Source organism: Salmo salar, chromosome 15, assembly GCF_965601325.2.
Source record: "Salmo salar chromosome 15, fSalSal1, whole genome shotgun sequence".
Taxonomy (NCBI): domain Eukaryota; kingdom Metazoa; phylum Chordata; class Actinopteri; order Salmoniformes; family Salmonidae; genus Salmo; species Salmo salar.
The window spans coordinates 69240973-69256829 of NC_138305.1; the positions used below are offsets into that span (position 1 = coordinate 69240973).

Genomic DNA, 15857 nt, shown 5'->3' on the forward strand with positions numbered 1-15857 from the left:
CTGCCTAGTTCTGTTTAACAGTCAGCAGCGAGCGCATGATATGCGCCCTCGTGCGTGTGGTAACAGCAGTTGTCGGACAGAACTGAAGAAAAAAAAATGAAAAAAACAACGCAGCCATTTTGAGTCGAGAATAAAAACTCAAAAGAGCAAAGAAATCACATTATTTCCTCTAGAATGATTCCAAATAAGTACAATCGGTAACATCTCGTGTGGTTCGTTTCCATTTGGCAATTCTATCCGTATTGTCGTACCGATTTTTCGTCCGTGCTTCCTCATCCGGCTGGCATTCCAAAATGCAAGTTAAAACCATTTATCCCAACCTTTAAATCTAGCAATAACCAATCAGAGCACCCGGAATCCGATGTCAGTGACGGAGTATCCAATCGGCGCATGCGTCTCACGATCGAGTGTAGTAGGGTAAAGATGGCGGCGGGCTCGGATTTGCTGGATGATGTTTTCTTCAACACTGAGGTGGACGAGAAAGTAGTTAGTGATCTTGTTGGATCTTTGGAGTCTGAGCTCACGGGATCGGGTCGCGGAAACTCTGCAGTCAGGGTCCAGGCTGCCGCAAATCACAGTGGCAACCCCGCTGTATGTGGCAATTCCAATGTCCAGGACAGCAAAATGGGACTTTCACAAGAGCTTGCTAAACCAGGTAACGTTAACGTAAGATATAGGTTTAGCCGCTGACTCTGGTTAGCACATTTTTGTCACGTTGTTTTTCTGTTTTCGTATCTTTTAAGCCACACCATTTGACAAAACTCTTGCTTATACACATGTTCAATTTATATATATTTGTATATATATATATTTCCCTTTCTCTCATGTTTCCTCTGCTGTAGGGAATAGCGTCCAAGGGGGTGTCATTAATAGTACGAGGTCCACCATGGATACAGCGGCCGCGACGACGGCGGCGGGCTCAAGCATGACAGCGGGACACAGTCAGAGTAAGACGAGGACAGCTGGTGGTGTGGTAACAGTGGTTCCCGATCACGGGGAAAGGATCGGAAAAACTGAGTCGGCTGGTGTACAAACTTTAAATGGAAGTAGCGTTGTAATAAACTCTCATAATTTGGTGAGCTCGGCAAGCAGCACAGTGCCCGCCGTCACGATTGTCTACAACGGACCAGGCTCCGTGGTCAAGGGAAACGTAATCTTACCCTCAACTTCCAGCACTGTCATTCAAACCTCTCTAATGGACAATGCTGTCACTTCAACTGTAATATCGTCTCAGCCGTCTGTTCTAAACAGTGTGCCTACTGTCACGCTCGTGAGGCCGCCTATGCAAACCCCCGGAGCAGTCACCTCGCTGAGCGGGAGCAATACCTTTCTGACATCATCTGTCAACGTCGCTCACCCTGCATGTTCAGGAGCACAAATCAACAAGTCAGAGTCGCCAAAAACGACAATACAAAAGACTGCACAGGTGACGGGGACGGCAACAGCTTTAGAGAAAAGCCCATCGACTATTGCAATCAGTCCTGGTGGGATAAGGGCGATCGCTCCTCAGGTATTGGCCCCAAGACTTCCGCAACCCCAACAGAACGCGCCAAACATCCAAAACATTCAGCTCCCCCCAGGTAACTTTTCCATTCTCAGTTGATATTGTATAGCTGATTCATTGAAGCATGATATGATGTGTTAGAGTAGCCAATTATGTCAGTGAGCCATAGTGAGTGGAGAGGGGATACAATGCATCTTGCTGGCAGCGTTTCAAGGCTCTATCAATGTGATAAACAAACTTTATTGCAAACTTATGCGCTGTGGCACACAGACAAGTCTTTTGTTTGTTTATCAGACAAACTGTCCAGTTGCTATACTGTACTCCATCCCAGTCTCTAGTGTGTGTGTGTGTGTTTTGCTGTCCATTGTTCATGCTCCTCTAGCACACTGTGACCTGTGGGAACATTCTATTGATTCTGTCTACTTGTTTTGCTTGTAAAAGCAGATTAGCGTTATCTGTTGTGCTGTTCTCTGTTGTGTGGTCCTGATAGCACACATACCATAGACCGACCCACTGTCAAGGGGCACACTGACACTGTAGTGCATCATGTAACCTAGTTGCAAGCATGTGCCAAATGTTCTGTTGGAACTGCATCTCTCACATGTTCTGTCTAACAATGCTATCCACCATTAAGCTCGCCACTGAAAGTTGAGTTTTAGTGATAATTACTTTTTACTGTACCACTTTTCAGCCAAGAGTGGCCAAATATATTTTCTAAGCAAACAATGCTTTAGAAGTTATTCAATTGTGGTGTATTTAGCGAGTCTGTCTGTTGATCTATGACCCCTGTTTGACCTCACCTCTGACCCCCCTCCATGCCCTCTGCCCTGTGCAGGGATGGTGTTGGTGCGCAGTGAGAGTGGGCAGCTGTTAATGATCCACCAGCAGACCCTGGCCCAGATGCAGGCTCAGTCCCAGAGCCCCATGACCCCACGGCCAGCCACCCCCACCAGCACTCCCCCTGTCCAGATCACCTCTGTACAGGTACACACACACACACACACACACACACACACTGAAACTGTAAATCATCTCTTAGCTCCAGTGATGGAGAGATCACAGTGTGATTGAATAAAGAGAGCGATGAAAGAGCGACACAGGCGAACAGAGGTGACACAAAGCCGGTTAATTTACACCTGTTGCACCAACCAAAAATAAGACTAGTACGGCATATACAACGCACGTTCATGAGATGTGATGCTTCATAATGATGGTTGCTAGGCAGCGCCAGTGGCAGTTCTAAACATTGCGAGGCATGTCCCATCACTTCGCAAAGCCCACCGCTATGCATGCACGTTTTCTCAACCACAGCTGGATGGATCAATCGATAATTACATTGGGAATGAGTATCACTGAATGAGAATAAAGTTAATGCCATTGAAGGCATTTATCATATTGTTGCTTACTGAAACTTCCCAAAGTCGTCTAACCGTTTTAAATACTTTAAAGCAATAGCCGTATGTGGTCAACCGTAATTTCAGCACCGTTATGATTGGGCCAGTGTTATCGCGCTGCTTTGAGACAAGCATGAGGACTTATCTTGATGAATGAATCAATGTCAGAATTTTTTTTTTTTTTTTTCACCGAATATCCGTTTGGATATTTGGTTACAATTAGGCTGGGGAAATGTTAGCAAAATTGAGGTGAGTGTTCATGATGATCTTTAGTCTAGTTTGCTGGTCTAGCAGTGTTATCAGAATATTTTGCTGGTTTGCTATGTAGCCTACGGTAGCCGAGTATAACGTGGATTATTTTGCTCGTCACTCGTGTGGTAGCCTAGGCTATATTCCGACTCAAAGCTCTTGACTTGTCTGATGATCAATCAATATGATTTTGTTTCACAGAATCTCCGTCCATATGTTTGGTTAATTGGTTTCTGTCTGGGCAAATAAGAGGAGGTGGCAGACCATCTATTTGTTCGCTAATATCTGATCAGACACATTTAGCATGCTATAATGTAGCATAAATCAAGTGTATTATGTAGCTATTGACTTGTGCATAGGCAACATGAAAAGCCTGCTTCGGTTGTGAAATTTGAACACGAGACTCACATCCTTTTGAAAATAGAGATTGCTGTTATTTTCTGAGCATATCATGAAAGAATACACCTGCTCCCTACAAGGCGTAGATTCTACTCCCAGACATAGCTCATAGAAGGGTTATGCCCAGGTGGTGCAACAGGTCTAATTTTAAGGTCGGAAGTGGGGTTACGACCAACTGGTGCAACCGTCCCCAGAACCCTTGTCCTATCCTGTAGGCTCCAGGGATGCCCCTCATGGCCCGTCAGGTGACCCCCACCATCATCAAGCAGGGCACCCCGGCCCAGACCACTGTCCTCCAGAGGCCTCCTGTGCTACAGCAGGTAGGTACACACCTCATCCCCCCTCTTCTCTTTCATTATCTCACCCTCTCCCTTTAGTCTCATTTCATCCCCTGCTCCCTTTGTCCCATCTCCTGTAGAACACCATTGTGCTGGGTGGGGCGGCTGCCACCCCAGGTCAGGCCCCAGTGCAGCCTGGCTCGGCAGCAGCAGCAGTCAACCAGCGAGCAGGGACCCCCGGAGCTACCGGGACACCAAGCACTCCCACTACGGTGGGACAACACTCCTCTACTCCTTCCTGCATTTGTCTACTCCTAAATGGTCATGCAATGGTTTTTACGTGTGTGTGTGTGTAGGAGACCCTGGAGAACGTGAAGAAATGCAAGAACTTCCTTTCCACGCTGATCAAGCTGGCATCCAGCGGGAAGCAGTCGTCTGAGACCACGGCCAGCGTCAAGGACCTGGTCAAGAGCCTGTTGGTACGCCTGTCTGTCTGTCGGTGTTCGTTTCACTCTCTCTCTCGCTCTGTCTCTCTCTTTCTCTTGCACTCGCTCTTACTCTTTTTCCTCACGCTGTCTTTCTACATTGATGTCTGTGTTTTTCTACCACTGCAGGAAGGTAAGATCGAAGCAGAGGAGTTCACCAGTCGGTTATACCGGGAGCTCAACTCCTCTCCTCAGCCATATCTTGTGCCTTTCCTCAAGGTGAGCCCGATGGCTTTTCCCTTCTCTAATGTAGCTAGCTATTCACTCGCGACCCAAACAAACACAAGTGGCCGGAAGATGCAATATAGATGAGGGAATGACCTGTGCTCTCCCTCCCCATCTCCAGAGGAGTCTCCCTGCACTGCGTCAGATGACCCCAGACTCGACAGCCTTCATCCAGCAGAGCCAGCTTCCCCAGGCCAGCGTCCAGCCTGCCTCCTCCTCCACAGCCCTGACTGCAGTGGTGCTGGGGGGCACGGCCACCGCACAGAGACTCCCTCTGAACAGAACCACCACGGCCAGCCCCGGGGCCAAGGGGACCATGCACCAGTCCCCTGTCATCAGCCAGGCCCAGACACCTCACAGCAAGCCTGGCCTGGTATACTATATCCTAATGATACTCCACTCAGTGTTTCCATGTATTGTATAGGGGGGTGCCTTGTTGACTTTGTGTCACATGAAGTCTATATGACTGTTATGTTGAGGGATGACCAGAAGTGTATCACCTGTTTCACACTACATGGCAAAGCCGAGCTGCACTGGGCTGGCCTGGTTACGCATCCACCGTAATTGCTGGAGCCATACTAGAAAGGACAATGTTAAAAATAAATAGCCCGAGCCTGAACAGTAATGTCTGCTCTATTGTGTGAATCATGTTTTATACCTCTCTCTCCTCCCTCGCTCTCTCCTCTCTCTTTCTCTCTCGTTCTCTACTCTCTCTCTGTGTTGATGGTGCCCCAGCAGCAGGGGGCGTTGGCAAGTACTCAGGTAACTCTGGCCCAGTCGCCCATGGTTACTTTCCGAGGCCAGTCCCACAGTCGCATCATCATGGGACATCCGCAGGTGGTCAAACAGCTGCAAACAGGTGTGCGTTTGTATTGTCTGCGTCCCATCGTCTTAACTGCGTCATGGCTTTGTGTTTGATGTTTGTGTACTTATTCTACATGAAAATGTCAGCCATTTCTCAAACAGAAATATCATTTATACAAAGGATAACGTATTAGTTATCTTATTTCAGATGAACCCTAGTGCTTTCTTATACCATAGCTGTATAATACTGCTCTTGTGCAGGATAGGAGCTTTTCTGTGTTAGCTATTTTTCCACTGGGAGTCTCTGGGACAAATGCGCTCAGTGTGAACAATGGCAGTGTCAATGATAGAAAGCGTCAGACAGAAGTGTTCGGTCTGTGGCCGGCTGCTATTAGCTAGTGGAGATTAGCTAGTGGAGATGGCAGTAGTGTGTGTGTGTGCGTGCGTGCGTGCGCGTGTGTGTGTGTGTGGTCTTGTATTACTATCCTCGTGGGTACCGGAAATCCCCAAAAGTCCCCACAAGGAAAATTCTCCCTCGTGGGGACATTTCTCAGGTCTCCATGAGGACAAAGGCTATTTTAGGCTTAGGGGTTAGGGTTAGAATTGGGGTTAGGGTTAGAATTGGGGTTAGGGTTAGAATTGGGGTTAGGGTTTGGGTTAAGTTAGTGGTGTTATGCCCATATGGGGCATAGGGACACGTGCCCCCTCAAATTTGTCCTGTTTAACATTTTATTAAAATAAAGTGATTTCTGTAATGCTAGCCCAAATAGGTTACCAATCTTCCAACCTCATATCTAGCTACCAAGAAACCATTTCAGGCCATCAGTCAAGTTAGAGTAACTAGCTTGTCTAACTATCTTAGCTGGCATGCCTGCTGGTAAGGTTGGTAGACTTTAGAAAAGCAAGCAATTACTAAATGTACTCGCATCCTTTCAATCTTTTACCCAGATTTTAGCAGAGAAGCATATTTCGTTTCTTGATTTTTTTTTTTTACCACCAGTCAGTAAGAAACAGACAGCTCAAGAAGTATGCTTAGATATGCAGGAAAATAAACACATTTCTGACATCAAATTAAGCATAATGATTATGGCTCTAGATTACAGGAGTTTAAAAAAATGCTAAATTCTCAACTTCTACCCCTGAGCCATCCTCACATACTTTGTGCCTCCTCACATTTTTGTGCATGATGCACCTGGGTTAAAGTTAGGGTAAAGGAAAATGGAATTTTGAATGGAAATACACTTTACGTGTGTTCACTGGACTGTATGGAAACACTGCCCCCTTGTGAGATATAAATGTAGCTGCATGCGATATTGATCAAGAAAGCGCTCATCTGTGAAATGTTCTTCCTCCATCTCTCTTCCTCTTGATCTCAGCTCCTCTCTTCTGCTCACAGCAAATATACCAAGAAAAAGATCATTATTTATTGATGTGTAATGATACATTATACAATGTGAAAGGTTGAGGAGCCTGTGTAAAGGTAGTGTCTAACTGTTCCTTTTCTCCCCCATCTTGCGCTCTCTGTCTTTCTGTCTGTGTCTCAGTTCCTGTAGTGAAACAAGCTCTAGCACCAGGGGCCAAGGTAACACTGGGGCGCCAGTCTATGCTCTCTGTTGCACAGAAGAACAAGCTGAAGGAGGCAAGCGGAGGAACCTTCAAGTAACTCACACACGCACACACCCACACACACACACACACACACACACACACACGCATGCACAAGTCGGTTGATTTCAGAATTCTTAAAGTGAAAAAGAGGCCTTATAAATGTGATCTTTCTCTTCTTTCCCTGTCGTCTTCATCCAGAGATGATGATGATATCAATGACGTGGCCTCCATGGCTGGAGTCAACCTGTCAGAGGAGAGCGCCCGTATCCTGGCAACCAACTCTGAGCTGGTGGGCGCGGTGACCCGCTCCTGTAAGGACGAGGCCTTCCTCTACACCGCCTCACTAACCCGGAGAGTACAGGAGATCGGTGAGACACACACAACATAAACGCACGCATGCACACACACACTCTGTACCTAAAATCTCTTAACATCTCCTGTTCCCTTGTTGTAACAGGTAGGAGGTTTGGGGTGATTGACCTGGGGCCAGAGGTTATCAACTACGTTTCCCATGCAACACAGCAGCGGCTGCAGAACCTGCTGGAGAAAGTGACGGAGGTGGCGCAGCAGAAAAACATCACCTTCAAGGTGAGAGAACACAGCTTCTGTGGGTGTTGGCGTGAAGGAGGTTCACGACTTCTTTAATGAGCTATTAAGTTCTGTTGTATTCTGTCGATACTGGGTTGTCATCCTTATTGTTGCTAGCCTTTCATCTTCAAAAAGTGCTGAAGGGCCTCCCGAGTGGTGCAGCGGTCTAAGGCATTGCATCGCAGCGCTAGAGGCGTCACTACAGACCCGGGTTCTAGCCCAAGCTGTGTCGCAACCGGGAGACCCATGAGGCGGCGCACAATTGGCCCAGCGTCATCCGTGTTAGGGGAGTGTTTGGTCTGCTAGAATGCCCTTGTCCCATCGTGCTCTAGCGACTCCTTGTGGCGTGCCGGGGAGCGTGCACGCTGACTTCGTTTGCCAGCTGGACGGCGTTTCCTCCGACACATTGGTGCGGCTGGCTTCCGGGTTAAGGCGAGCAGTGTTTCAAGAAGCAGTGCGGCTTGGCGGGGTCGTGTTTCGGACGGACGCATGGCTCTCGACCTTCGCCTCTCCCGAGTCCATACGGGAGTTGCAGCGATGGGACAAGACTGTAACTACCACTTGGATATCACAAAATTGGGGAGAAAAGAGGGTAAAAAGTACAACAAAAAAAGTCATACATTTTTACCCTTGTAATCCATTATCTCTCTCTCCACCCCTCTCTCTCTCCTTCAGGAGGATGATAAGTATGAACAGGTGAGTGACGTGCGAGCCCAGCTGAAGTTCTATGAACAGCTGGATCAGATGGAGAAACAGAGGAAGGAGGAGCAGGAGAGGGAGATCCTGATGAAGGCTGCTAAGGTAACTGTAACTCACCACCACAGGCATTGATGGCATTAACCTTAGAAATGTGGAGGTGCAACTTCAACCATGTTACATAGCCTTTTGCAGCATCTAGTGGTCTTATACTGTAAGTGCCAGTAGTGTTGATAGTGAATTCCGTGCCTCTTTCCTCCCCCAGTCTCGATCGCGGCAAGAGGACCCAGAGCAGCTTCGGCTCAAACAGAAGGCCAAAGAGGTGAGAGGAGAGCGTTTTGTGTGGCTGTGTGCAGAGTGTGTATAACATTAGTGTATTATGTCGTATGCAAATGATTTGTAGTGTTTCTCATACTCTGTGTCACTTGTCTCAGTCTTCAAGCACAGGAGCGTTGTATGTGTCATGCCTGTTCCCTCTGTGTGTGGTTTGGTTGTAGATGCAGCAGCAGGAGCTGAATCAGATCAGGCAGAAGGAGGCCAACATGACGGCCCTGGCAGCCATCGGCCCCAGGAAGAAACGGAAAATGGAGTCCCCCGTCAACGGAGCCGGGGCTGAGGTAAAGACTACTCTAGGCTTGATCATTGACTATATATTGCGCTTAACAAAGAACCAAACTTGTGGACTGATAGCGGTTTATACATGCACATATTTTTGAAGATCAACATGAATGTTCCTTTCTCCGTCTCCCCCTCCCTCTCTGCAGGGTTCTGGCTCTGGTCCCTCATCGTCAGTTGGGGCCAATAGCGGAGGCTCCAGACCTCAGCGCCAGCGCATCACCAGGGTCAACCTCAGGGACCTGCTCTTCTGTCTGGAGAATGAGAGAGAAACCAGTAGCTCACATCTGCTCTACAAAGGCTTCCTCAAATAACGCACAGAGAGACCAGCCACGCCCTGTTACACTTCCAGAGAGATGAGACACTAATGAGAGAAACCAGTCACTCTGATGCACGTGACGCAGTCTCCAATAACATCTCCCCGACAGATAACAGGCCAGACACTCCCAACAGCACGTCCCTTATAGAGCCAAATGGACCAGCTACATGTGACGGCACCTCCTCCTCTTTTGTGCTCTCCTACAATCATGACCTGGAGGGAAGACAGACCAGCAGCACCTGGAATATTAATCATCAGCTGTGCCCTACACGCCTTCCTCAAAGGTGAGGTGGTGGGACTGACCTCTCAGACTAGCTCTTCTGGACCCTCCTTTACCCCCGTGCCTCTCACACTTCTGTAGGGACCAGCTACTGGCAACCTGGTCCCCTCCCATAAACTGCCCTCTGGTGCCATGGAGGGGAAATGCTCTTATTTGTGAGGTCTCCTTTGGGTCTGGAAACATCCTCATTCACAGTAGGTGCATAGCTTTTACATCCTTTAACCTCATGCAAGAGGCTTATATGATTAGACTTTTTATAAAGAACCCCCAGCGAGGACCCTTTTAACACGGTTAACGAACAAACGTACAAAACCGCAGTAGTAACGTCAAATCCCTGACCATACAGAAACTCTGGGCCTTTTGTTGGGGGATAGAGGTGGGAGATAGAGACTATTTTATAGTCATTCATTTGGAATTTTTTTAACTTTTTATTTTATTTTAATTTTTTACTTGACTGATACAAGTCTTCTGCTGAGTTGCCTTTTTTGCCAAAATAAAGCCATATGAATGATACATGTCTAACTCTCTAGAACCCTGATAACATTACAGGACCCCTACTTGTTATTCAGTCAATTCTCCACAGAGTTTTTAGGCTTTGTTTGATTTCTGTTTTAGTATATCTTCCGGTGTGCTTTTTTGTTTGACTTTTGTTTTTGAATCCATTATTATGAATGTCAACACGTCTGTTGAAAAGGTTATGGAAATGGACGCGAGCTTGTGTGCGCGCTCATTTCTGGTGCACATGTAACATGTAATCCTATGGAAACAGTCTGTCAATCACCTGTTCATACAGACCATATGTTTCTGCCAGTAGACTGTGGGGGGGGGAGGATAAACATGAACAGGTTTATGATTTTATTTTTTTTCAAAAGAGTCATGTAAAAGAATTTACAATAATTAATTGTTGATGCAACAATGCAAAGTGAGACTGAGACGTTGATGCAACGTTGGCAATAAATAGCCTATTTATGATTGGAGGTAGGCCATTCCTGGCTGCCATGGTGATGTTATGGAATGCAGAATATGGACTGCCCCCCCTCCCCCAACGACTGATTTTTAATCAAGTCAGAGGGATACACCCACTTTCTATATCATTTTTGGATATTTTGTTGGTGCACATACTAATTGGTTGTTTCTGAAGGTTTTGGATGGGAGTGTATGAAAATGTATATTGATTAGACTTTTCTAGCTGTACATACTTCAGTTGGCCTTTTGTAAGGTCTGTCAATAGAAGATTTAATTCTCTTTTCTCAACATTTATTTTTTCTCTCTGCTAGTCAATCAGTATTGATATGTTTTTATACCATCGCCCCTGGCAACTGTTACACACATTTCCCTCTGTCCATTTTCTATCGGAGAACACAGTTTTCAATGAAAAACTGAAGTATATTATGTAAATATACATTTTGCACAGCCATTTGTTAATATGTAAATACTCTAAATGAAACGTTTTTAATGGTGATTGTTTATAGAGGATTGAGAGAGAATGATCTCCTTCATTAAAAATGAAAAATAAGTTGTTGTGCTGTATGTCTTTCTGCGTGGCTACAGTGTTTGGATCTTGCTTAAACCCTTCTCAATGCCTGCATTTATAGTTTGTCTTGTACAGTGGCTGCCTACTGTATTAACCCAGAGACAGAAGGGCTGCAATGATGTGAGGGATTTCTTTTAAAAACCAGTTCCTGAGTTCAAGTGCAGTACATAGTTCTCTCAGAGGAGGGCACTATTGTATCACTAAATCTCTACATCCCTCAAACAGTGGTCAATCTCATCAAACCGAAACCATTTTCTTTGGTGTCTTTGGGAGTAAGAGTGATCTCATCTGCATCTATTGCCGCGTTCGTGTACTACAAGTCGGAACTAGGAATCTCATTTCCGACTTGCTAGCTGGTTGTAGTTAAACGTGTCGCGTTCAACCAGTTAGCAAGTCAGGCATTTCCCAGTTTCCTAGTTCCGGCTAGCACGTGAACACAGCATATGAGGACATGGTCCAAGTCAATAGAACCGAAATCACACTCGCATGTGAATGGAGTTCGGTTCACAAAATAAAAATCCCAGGGGCAGCATTTTGAGCTGATACTAACATGTTTATAAGCTGAATGCCTGTGGATATGACAGTGGTAAGTTCCTAGAGTGATTATTATTTTTGCTCACCCAATTCCACCCCTGCATATGCCTCTATCAGCACAGTAGCCTTCGGAGCATACCGTCAGTTTCCCAACCCTTCCCTTAGCGCAGTAACAACAGCAAGAAATATGTGCTTAGGCTGCCAGACTGAGAGATTTTATGAGCAAGCCAAGCAGCGCCAGGAGTCATGTCTCCTGGCTGTACTCTGGCTCCAGTGACTTGAGAATGCAGGCTGTTGATCTGTAGGTACACACCGCTGGATTACACCCACACACACAGAGTTGGGCAGCTCAGCGATGGCTCACCGGGAAAGCACACCCAGTCATGTCCCTGTTTCAGACAGTGCGGATATGAGGTTTATGGAGTTGTTTGTTTCTGTTCACTCTGCAGACAGTAGGTGCCTGTGAAACCCTGTGTCTTCATCCATTCTATATCCCTTACAAGGATAGCATGGCATTGAAGTCTACCCCAATACAAATATGTTCATCCTTTCTGAGTAATCATACATATTGCCTTTCACGTATCTAACCTCATTGGCCAGGACTTCTCAATGAATGCTGGGTGAGACATATGGGAGAGAGCATCTTGACTGACAGAAATACATTAGCAGGTTGAATCACCAAGGAGCCAAATCCCTCTGAGCAGCGGGGCTGAGCAAGAGACAGACAAGTTTGTTTGGATAGATCCCTACTGATGACTCTCATCCACAGAGCAGTTCTTTATCAGTGGGAGAGGATTAGACGGCGATACTCTTTAGTACACACACGTGTACACACACACACACCTCCTGTGAGATTAGCACTAGCACTATGAAATTGATATATCATACATACTGATCATAGCCAAGGGATTTAGAGAGAGAAGGCTCAGAGCTTCAATGTCGCAGGCTTTGATGTTCATCATTGCCGAAAGGGAGGGAACACCTGCTCATACAGTCTGCAACCCAAGAACACGCACACACCAACTTTATGCTTCGCCACACAGACAAACCAATAAAGACACTTGCCATATCTCAAATAAACTATACATGGTTTTGACATCAGTTAAGACAAACAAGTCATCAAGGGATTTCTATTCATGGTGTCCTTTTATTAACACAGATGCACAGCAATAAATACATATGTCTTGTTGATTGTTGCTCAACCTGAGTTACCATCATAGAGGGTCATCAACAGGGCCTTCCCTTGCTGCTGCATGCTAAGAATGCTAAATCGCTCTTCGTGCACGTATGGATTTTCTCTCTGTTCGTTCTCGGAAAGAGAGAGCGAGAGAGAGAGAGGGAAGAAAGAAAGAACATCTAGGAGGAGTGGTGGTCCCTTGGGGCCCAGAAACAACCTCCGCGCGTAATTGAACAAATTAGCCATGAGCAGCTGTTACCTGTTAAAATGACCCGCTTTCATTTTATCGCCGCGGACAAGAGGTCTGATAGCATCTGCACGCCACAGCTGTCAGGTATTCTGATTAGCTCGCCCATTCCTGCTTTCAATATATCATGACAGACATAATTACCTCGACATCTCTTTTTATGGATTCGACAAATCGCCAGGCACACCGAGCATGCCAAGTGTCCATCAATTATAGCCTCAGTCTGCCGGAAGGCTCTCCGCTCCGATCCGCCGGGTTGACTTTGTTAAGCGGTTTCCATTAAGGGAAAAGAAGGCCTGGAATGTTAGTCATATTAGGACCTCATGTTGCCTCCTATGTTGCTTGTCTGAGAGAAGACAGAGGAGAATGGTCCAGCATTTAATGTTAAACTGTGACACGTGTGTATGGTATAGTAGGTGGGAAACCAGGATGGCATGATGGCTTGATGGCCTACCAATGGTTCCCAACATTGTGATTGCAGCTGTTTTGTCTTGATTTTGATGTGATTTTAATGTAGAGTACATTTTCCCTGTTGTTAGAACAGCAAACGCTCAAAAATCTCTTGTCCAAAACCTTGTAATAGACATGGGCCTAATGTGATAATATAGGCCTTTCTCTAGGCCTTTCATTACAGGTAGGCCCATGGTTAAGCCTACCGAGGAGCAGTTTATTCGAGACTGAAGCGATTTTGTTAGATGAGGGTACGTTTGCAGAAACACTGCAAAGCTGTTCGATCGGTTTGAGACCCAAGTCCCATCAGAACACAGGCAACCTTCAATTGATTAGCTACTTTCCTTGCTCATAGAGATTTAGCTACTTTTGCTGGACATTGGAAACTTTCTCTCTCATGGCCATCAAATTGTTGTTCCGAAAGTTTCTAAAATAGATATGTTTTTTGTTTTTATTTCTATTCCACCACACATTAATACATTGTGTGCTACCATTACTGTTCCCACACTGTGGCTGTACTGCTCTGTAATGAAGAGGCCTCCTGTTCAAATTAAATTGTATTTGTCATATGTGCCGAATACAACAGGTGTAGACCTCACAGTGAAATACTTACTTACAAGCCCTTAAAACTTTTTATGGATGGTGGCAGTATTGATTAGCTTGGATGACTGACGTGCCCAGAGTAAACTGCCTGCTACTCACGCCCAGAAACGAAGATATGCATATTATTAGTAGATTTGGATATGTTTGAATGATTTCTGTGAGTATAACAGAACTCATATGGCAGGCAAAAACCTGAGAAAAAATCCAAACAGGAAGTGGTTTGTAGTTTTTGAAGTGATTGCCTATCCAAACTACAGTGTCTGTGGGGTCATTTTGCACTTCCTAAGGCTTCCACTAGATGTCAACAGTCTTTAGAACCTTGTTTGAGGCTTCTACTGTGAAGTGGGGATGAATAAGAGCTCCTGGAGTCAGATTGCATTTTCCGGTTGAGACTTTATTGCGGATTTATGATAAAAAAAAACATCATAAAAATTTATTCTATACATTGTTTGACATGTTTCTACGAACTGTAATTGCATTTTTTTAGTTTTCGTCTGCGCGTCGTGAATTTGGATTTGTGAACTGAAGGCGCGAACAAAAAGGAGGTATTTGGACATAAAGGATGGACTTTATCGAACAAAACAAACATTTATTGTGGAACGGGGATTCCTGGGAGTGCATTCTGATGAAGATCATCAAAGGTAAGTGAATATTTATAATGCTATTTCTGACTATTGTTGACTCCAACATGGCGGATATATTGTATGGCATGTTTTTGTGTCTGAGCGCCGTACTCAGATTATTGCTTTTTCGGTAAAGCCTTTTTGAAATCTGACACAGCGGTTGCATTAAGGAGAAGTTTATCTAAAGTTCCATGTATAACACTTGCATTTTCATCAACATTTATGATGAGTATTTCTGTAAATTGATGTGGCTCTCTGCAAAATCACTGGATGTTTTGGAGGCAAAACATTACTGAACATAACGCGCCAATGTAAACTGAGATTTTTTGATATAAATATGAACTTTATTAAACCAAACTTACATATATTGTGTAACATGAAGTCATATGAGTGTCATCTGATGAAGATCATCAAAGGTTAGTGATTCATTTTATCTCTATTTCTGCTTTTTGTGACTCCTCTCTTTGGCTGGAAAATGACTGTGTTTTTTTGTGTGTAGGCGCTGACCTAACATAATCATATGGTTTGCTTTCACCGTAAAGCCTTTTTGAAATCAGACACTGTGGCTGGATTAACAAGAAGTAAAGCTTTAAAATGGTGTATAATACTTGTATGTTTGAGGAATTTTAATTATGAGAATTTTGTTGTTTTGGATTTGGCGCCCTGCACTTCCACTGACTGTTGTCATATCGATCCGGGATACAATCATTCGATAACGGGATTCAAGCCATAAGAGGTTTTAACCAACAATGCAGTTTTAAGAAAGAAAGTGTAAAATAAACTGAAGTAAACATTTTCAATAATTAAGGAGCAACAATAAAATAACAGTAGCGAAGCTATTTACAGGGGTTACTGGTACAGAGTGCTGTTGAATCACTCATGGCTCAGATGATAAACGACACTGTATGTCTGTGATGGACTACTTGACAGCAGAAAATACAATGACATTATCTGCTAATCAAAAATACTAAGTTAAAAATATAAAGAAAAAGTTGAATTCGCCACTCCTGGTTGTCTGTCCAGCCACTGATTGATTTTGGCCTTCCAGTAATCTCTGTCAGCTGAATATTACATTTTTGTTTTTGAAGAACAATTTCCTCAGCCAGAGATATTAGCCACAAAATACTATATGCTATTTTAACATGGACACATACAGTGCCTTCAGAAAGTATTCATACCTCTTGAATTATTCCACATTTTGTTGTGTTACAGCCTAAATTCAAAAACATTTTCAGCCATCTACAC

General features: G+C 44.9%; 1 protein-coding gene across 3 annotated transcripts; it reads left to right on the forward strand.

Annotated features, from left to right (window-relative positions):
* Window positions 1-394: 394 nt before the first annotated feature.
* LOC106571923 (transcription initiation factor TFIID subunit 4) lies at window positions 395-10960 on the forward strand. Of its 3 annotated transcripts, none has more exons than XM_014145492.3 (16): window positions 395-655; window positions 843-1580; window positions 2340-2488; window positions 3762-3866; window positions 3965-4096; window positions 4181-4303; window positions 4439-4528; window positions 4656-4907; window positions 5270-5393; window positions 6883-6997; window positions 7145-7314; window positions 7404-7534; window positions 8210-8335; window positions 8496-8552; window positions 8728-8847; window positions 8995-10960. In XM_014145492.3, exons 1-16 carry the CDS (start codon window positions 424-426, stop codon window positions 9157-9159), a joined length of 2829 nt encoding a protein of 942 aa, XP_014000967.2. In that variant the 5' UTR covers window positions 395-423; the 3' UTR covers window positions 9160-10960. The 3 variants fall into 3 exon arrangements, with proteins under 3 accessions (XP_014000967.2, XP_014000968.2, XP_082818124.1); XM_014145493.3 differs by having other exon boundaries at window positions 5273-5393; XM_082961998.1 differs by lacking the exons at window positions 8210-8335; window positions 8496-8552; window positions 8728-8847; window positions 8995-10960 and adding an exon at window positions 7670-7840.
* The last annotated feature ends 4897 nt before the right edge of the window (window positions 10961-15857 follow it).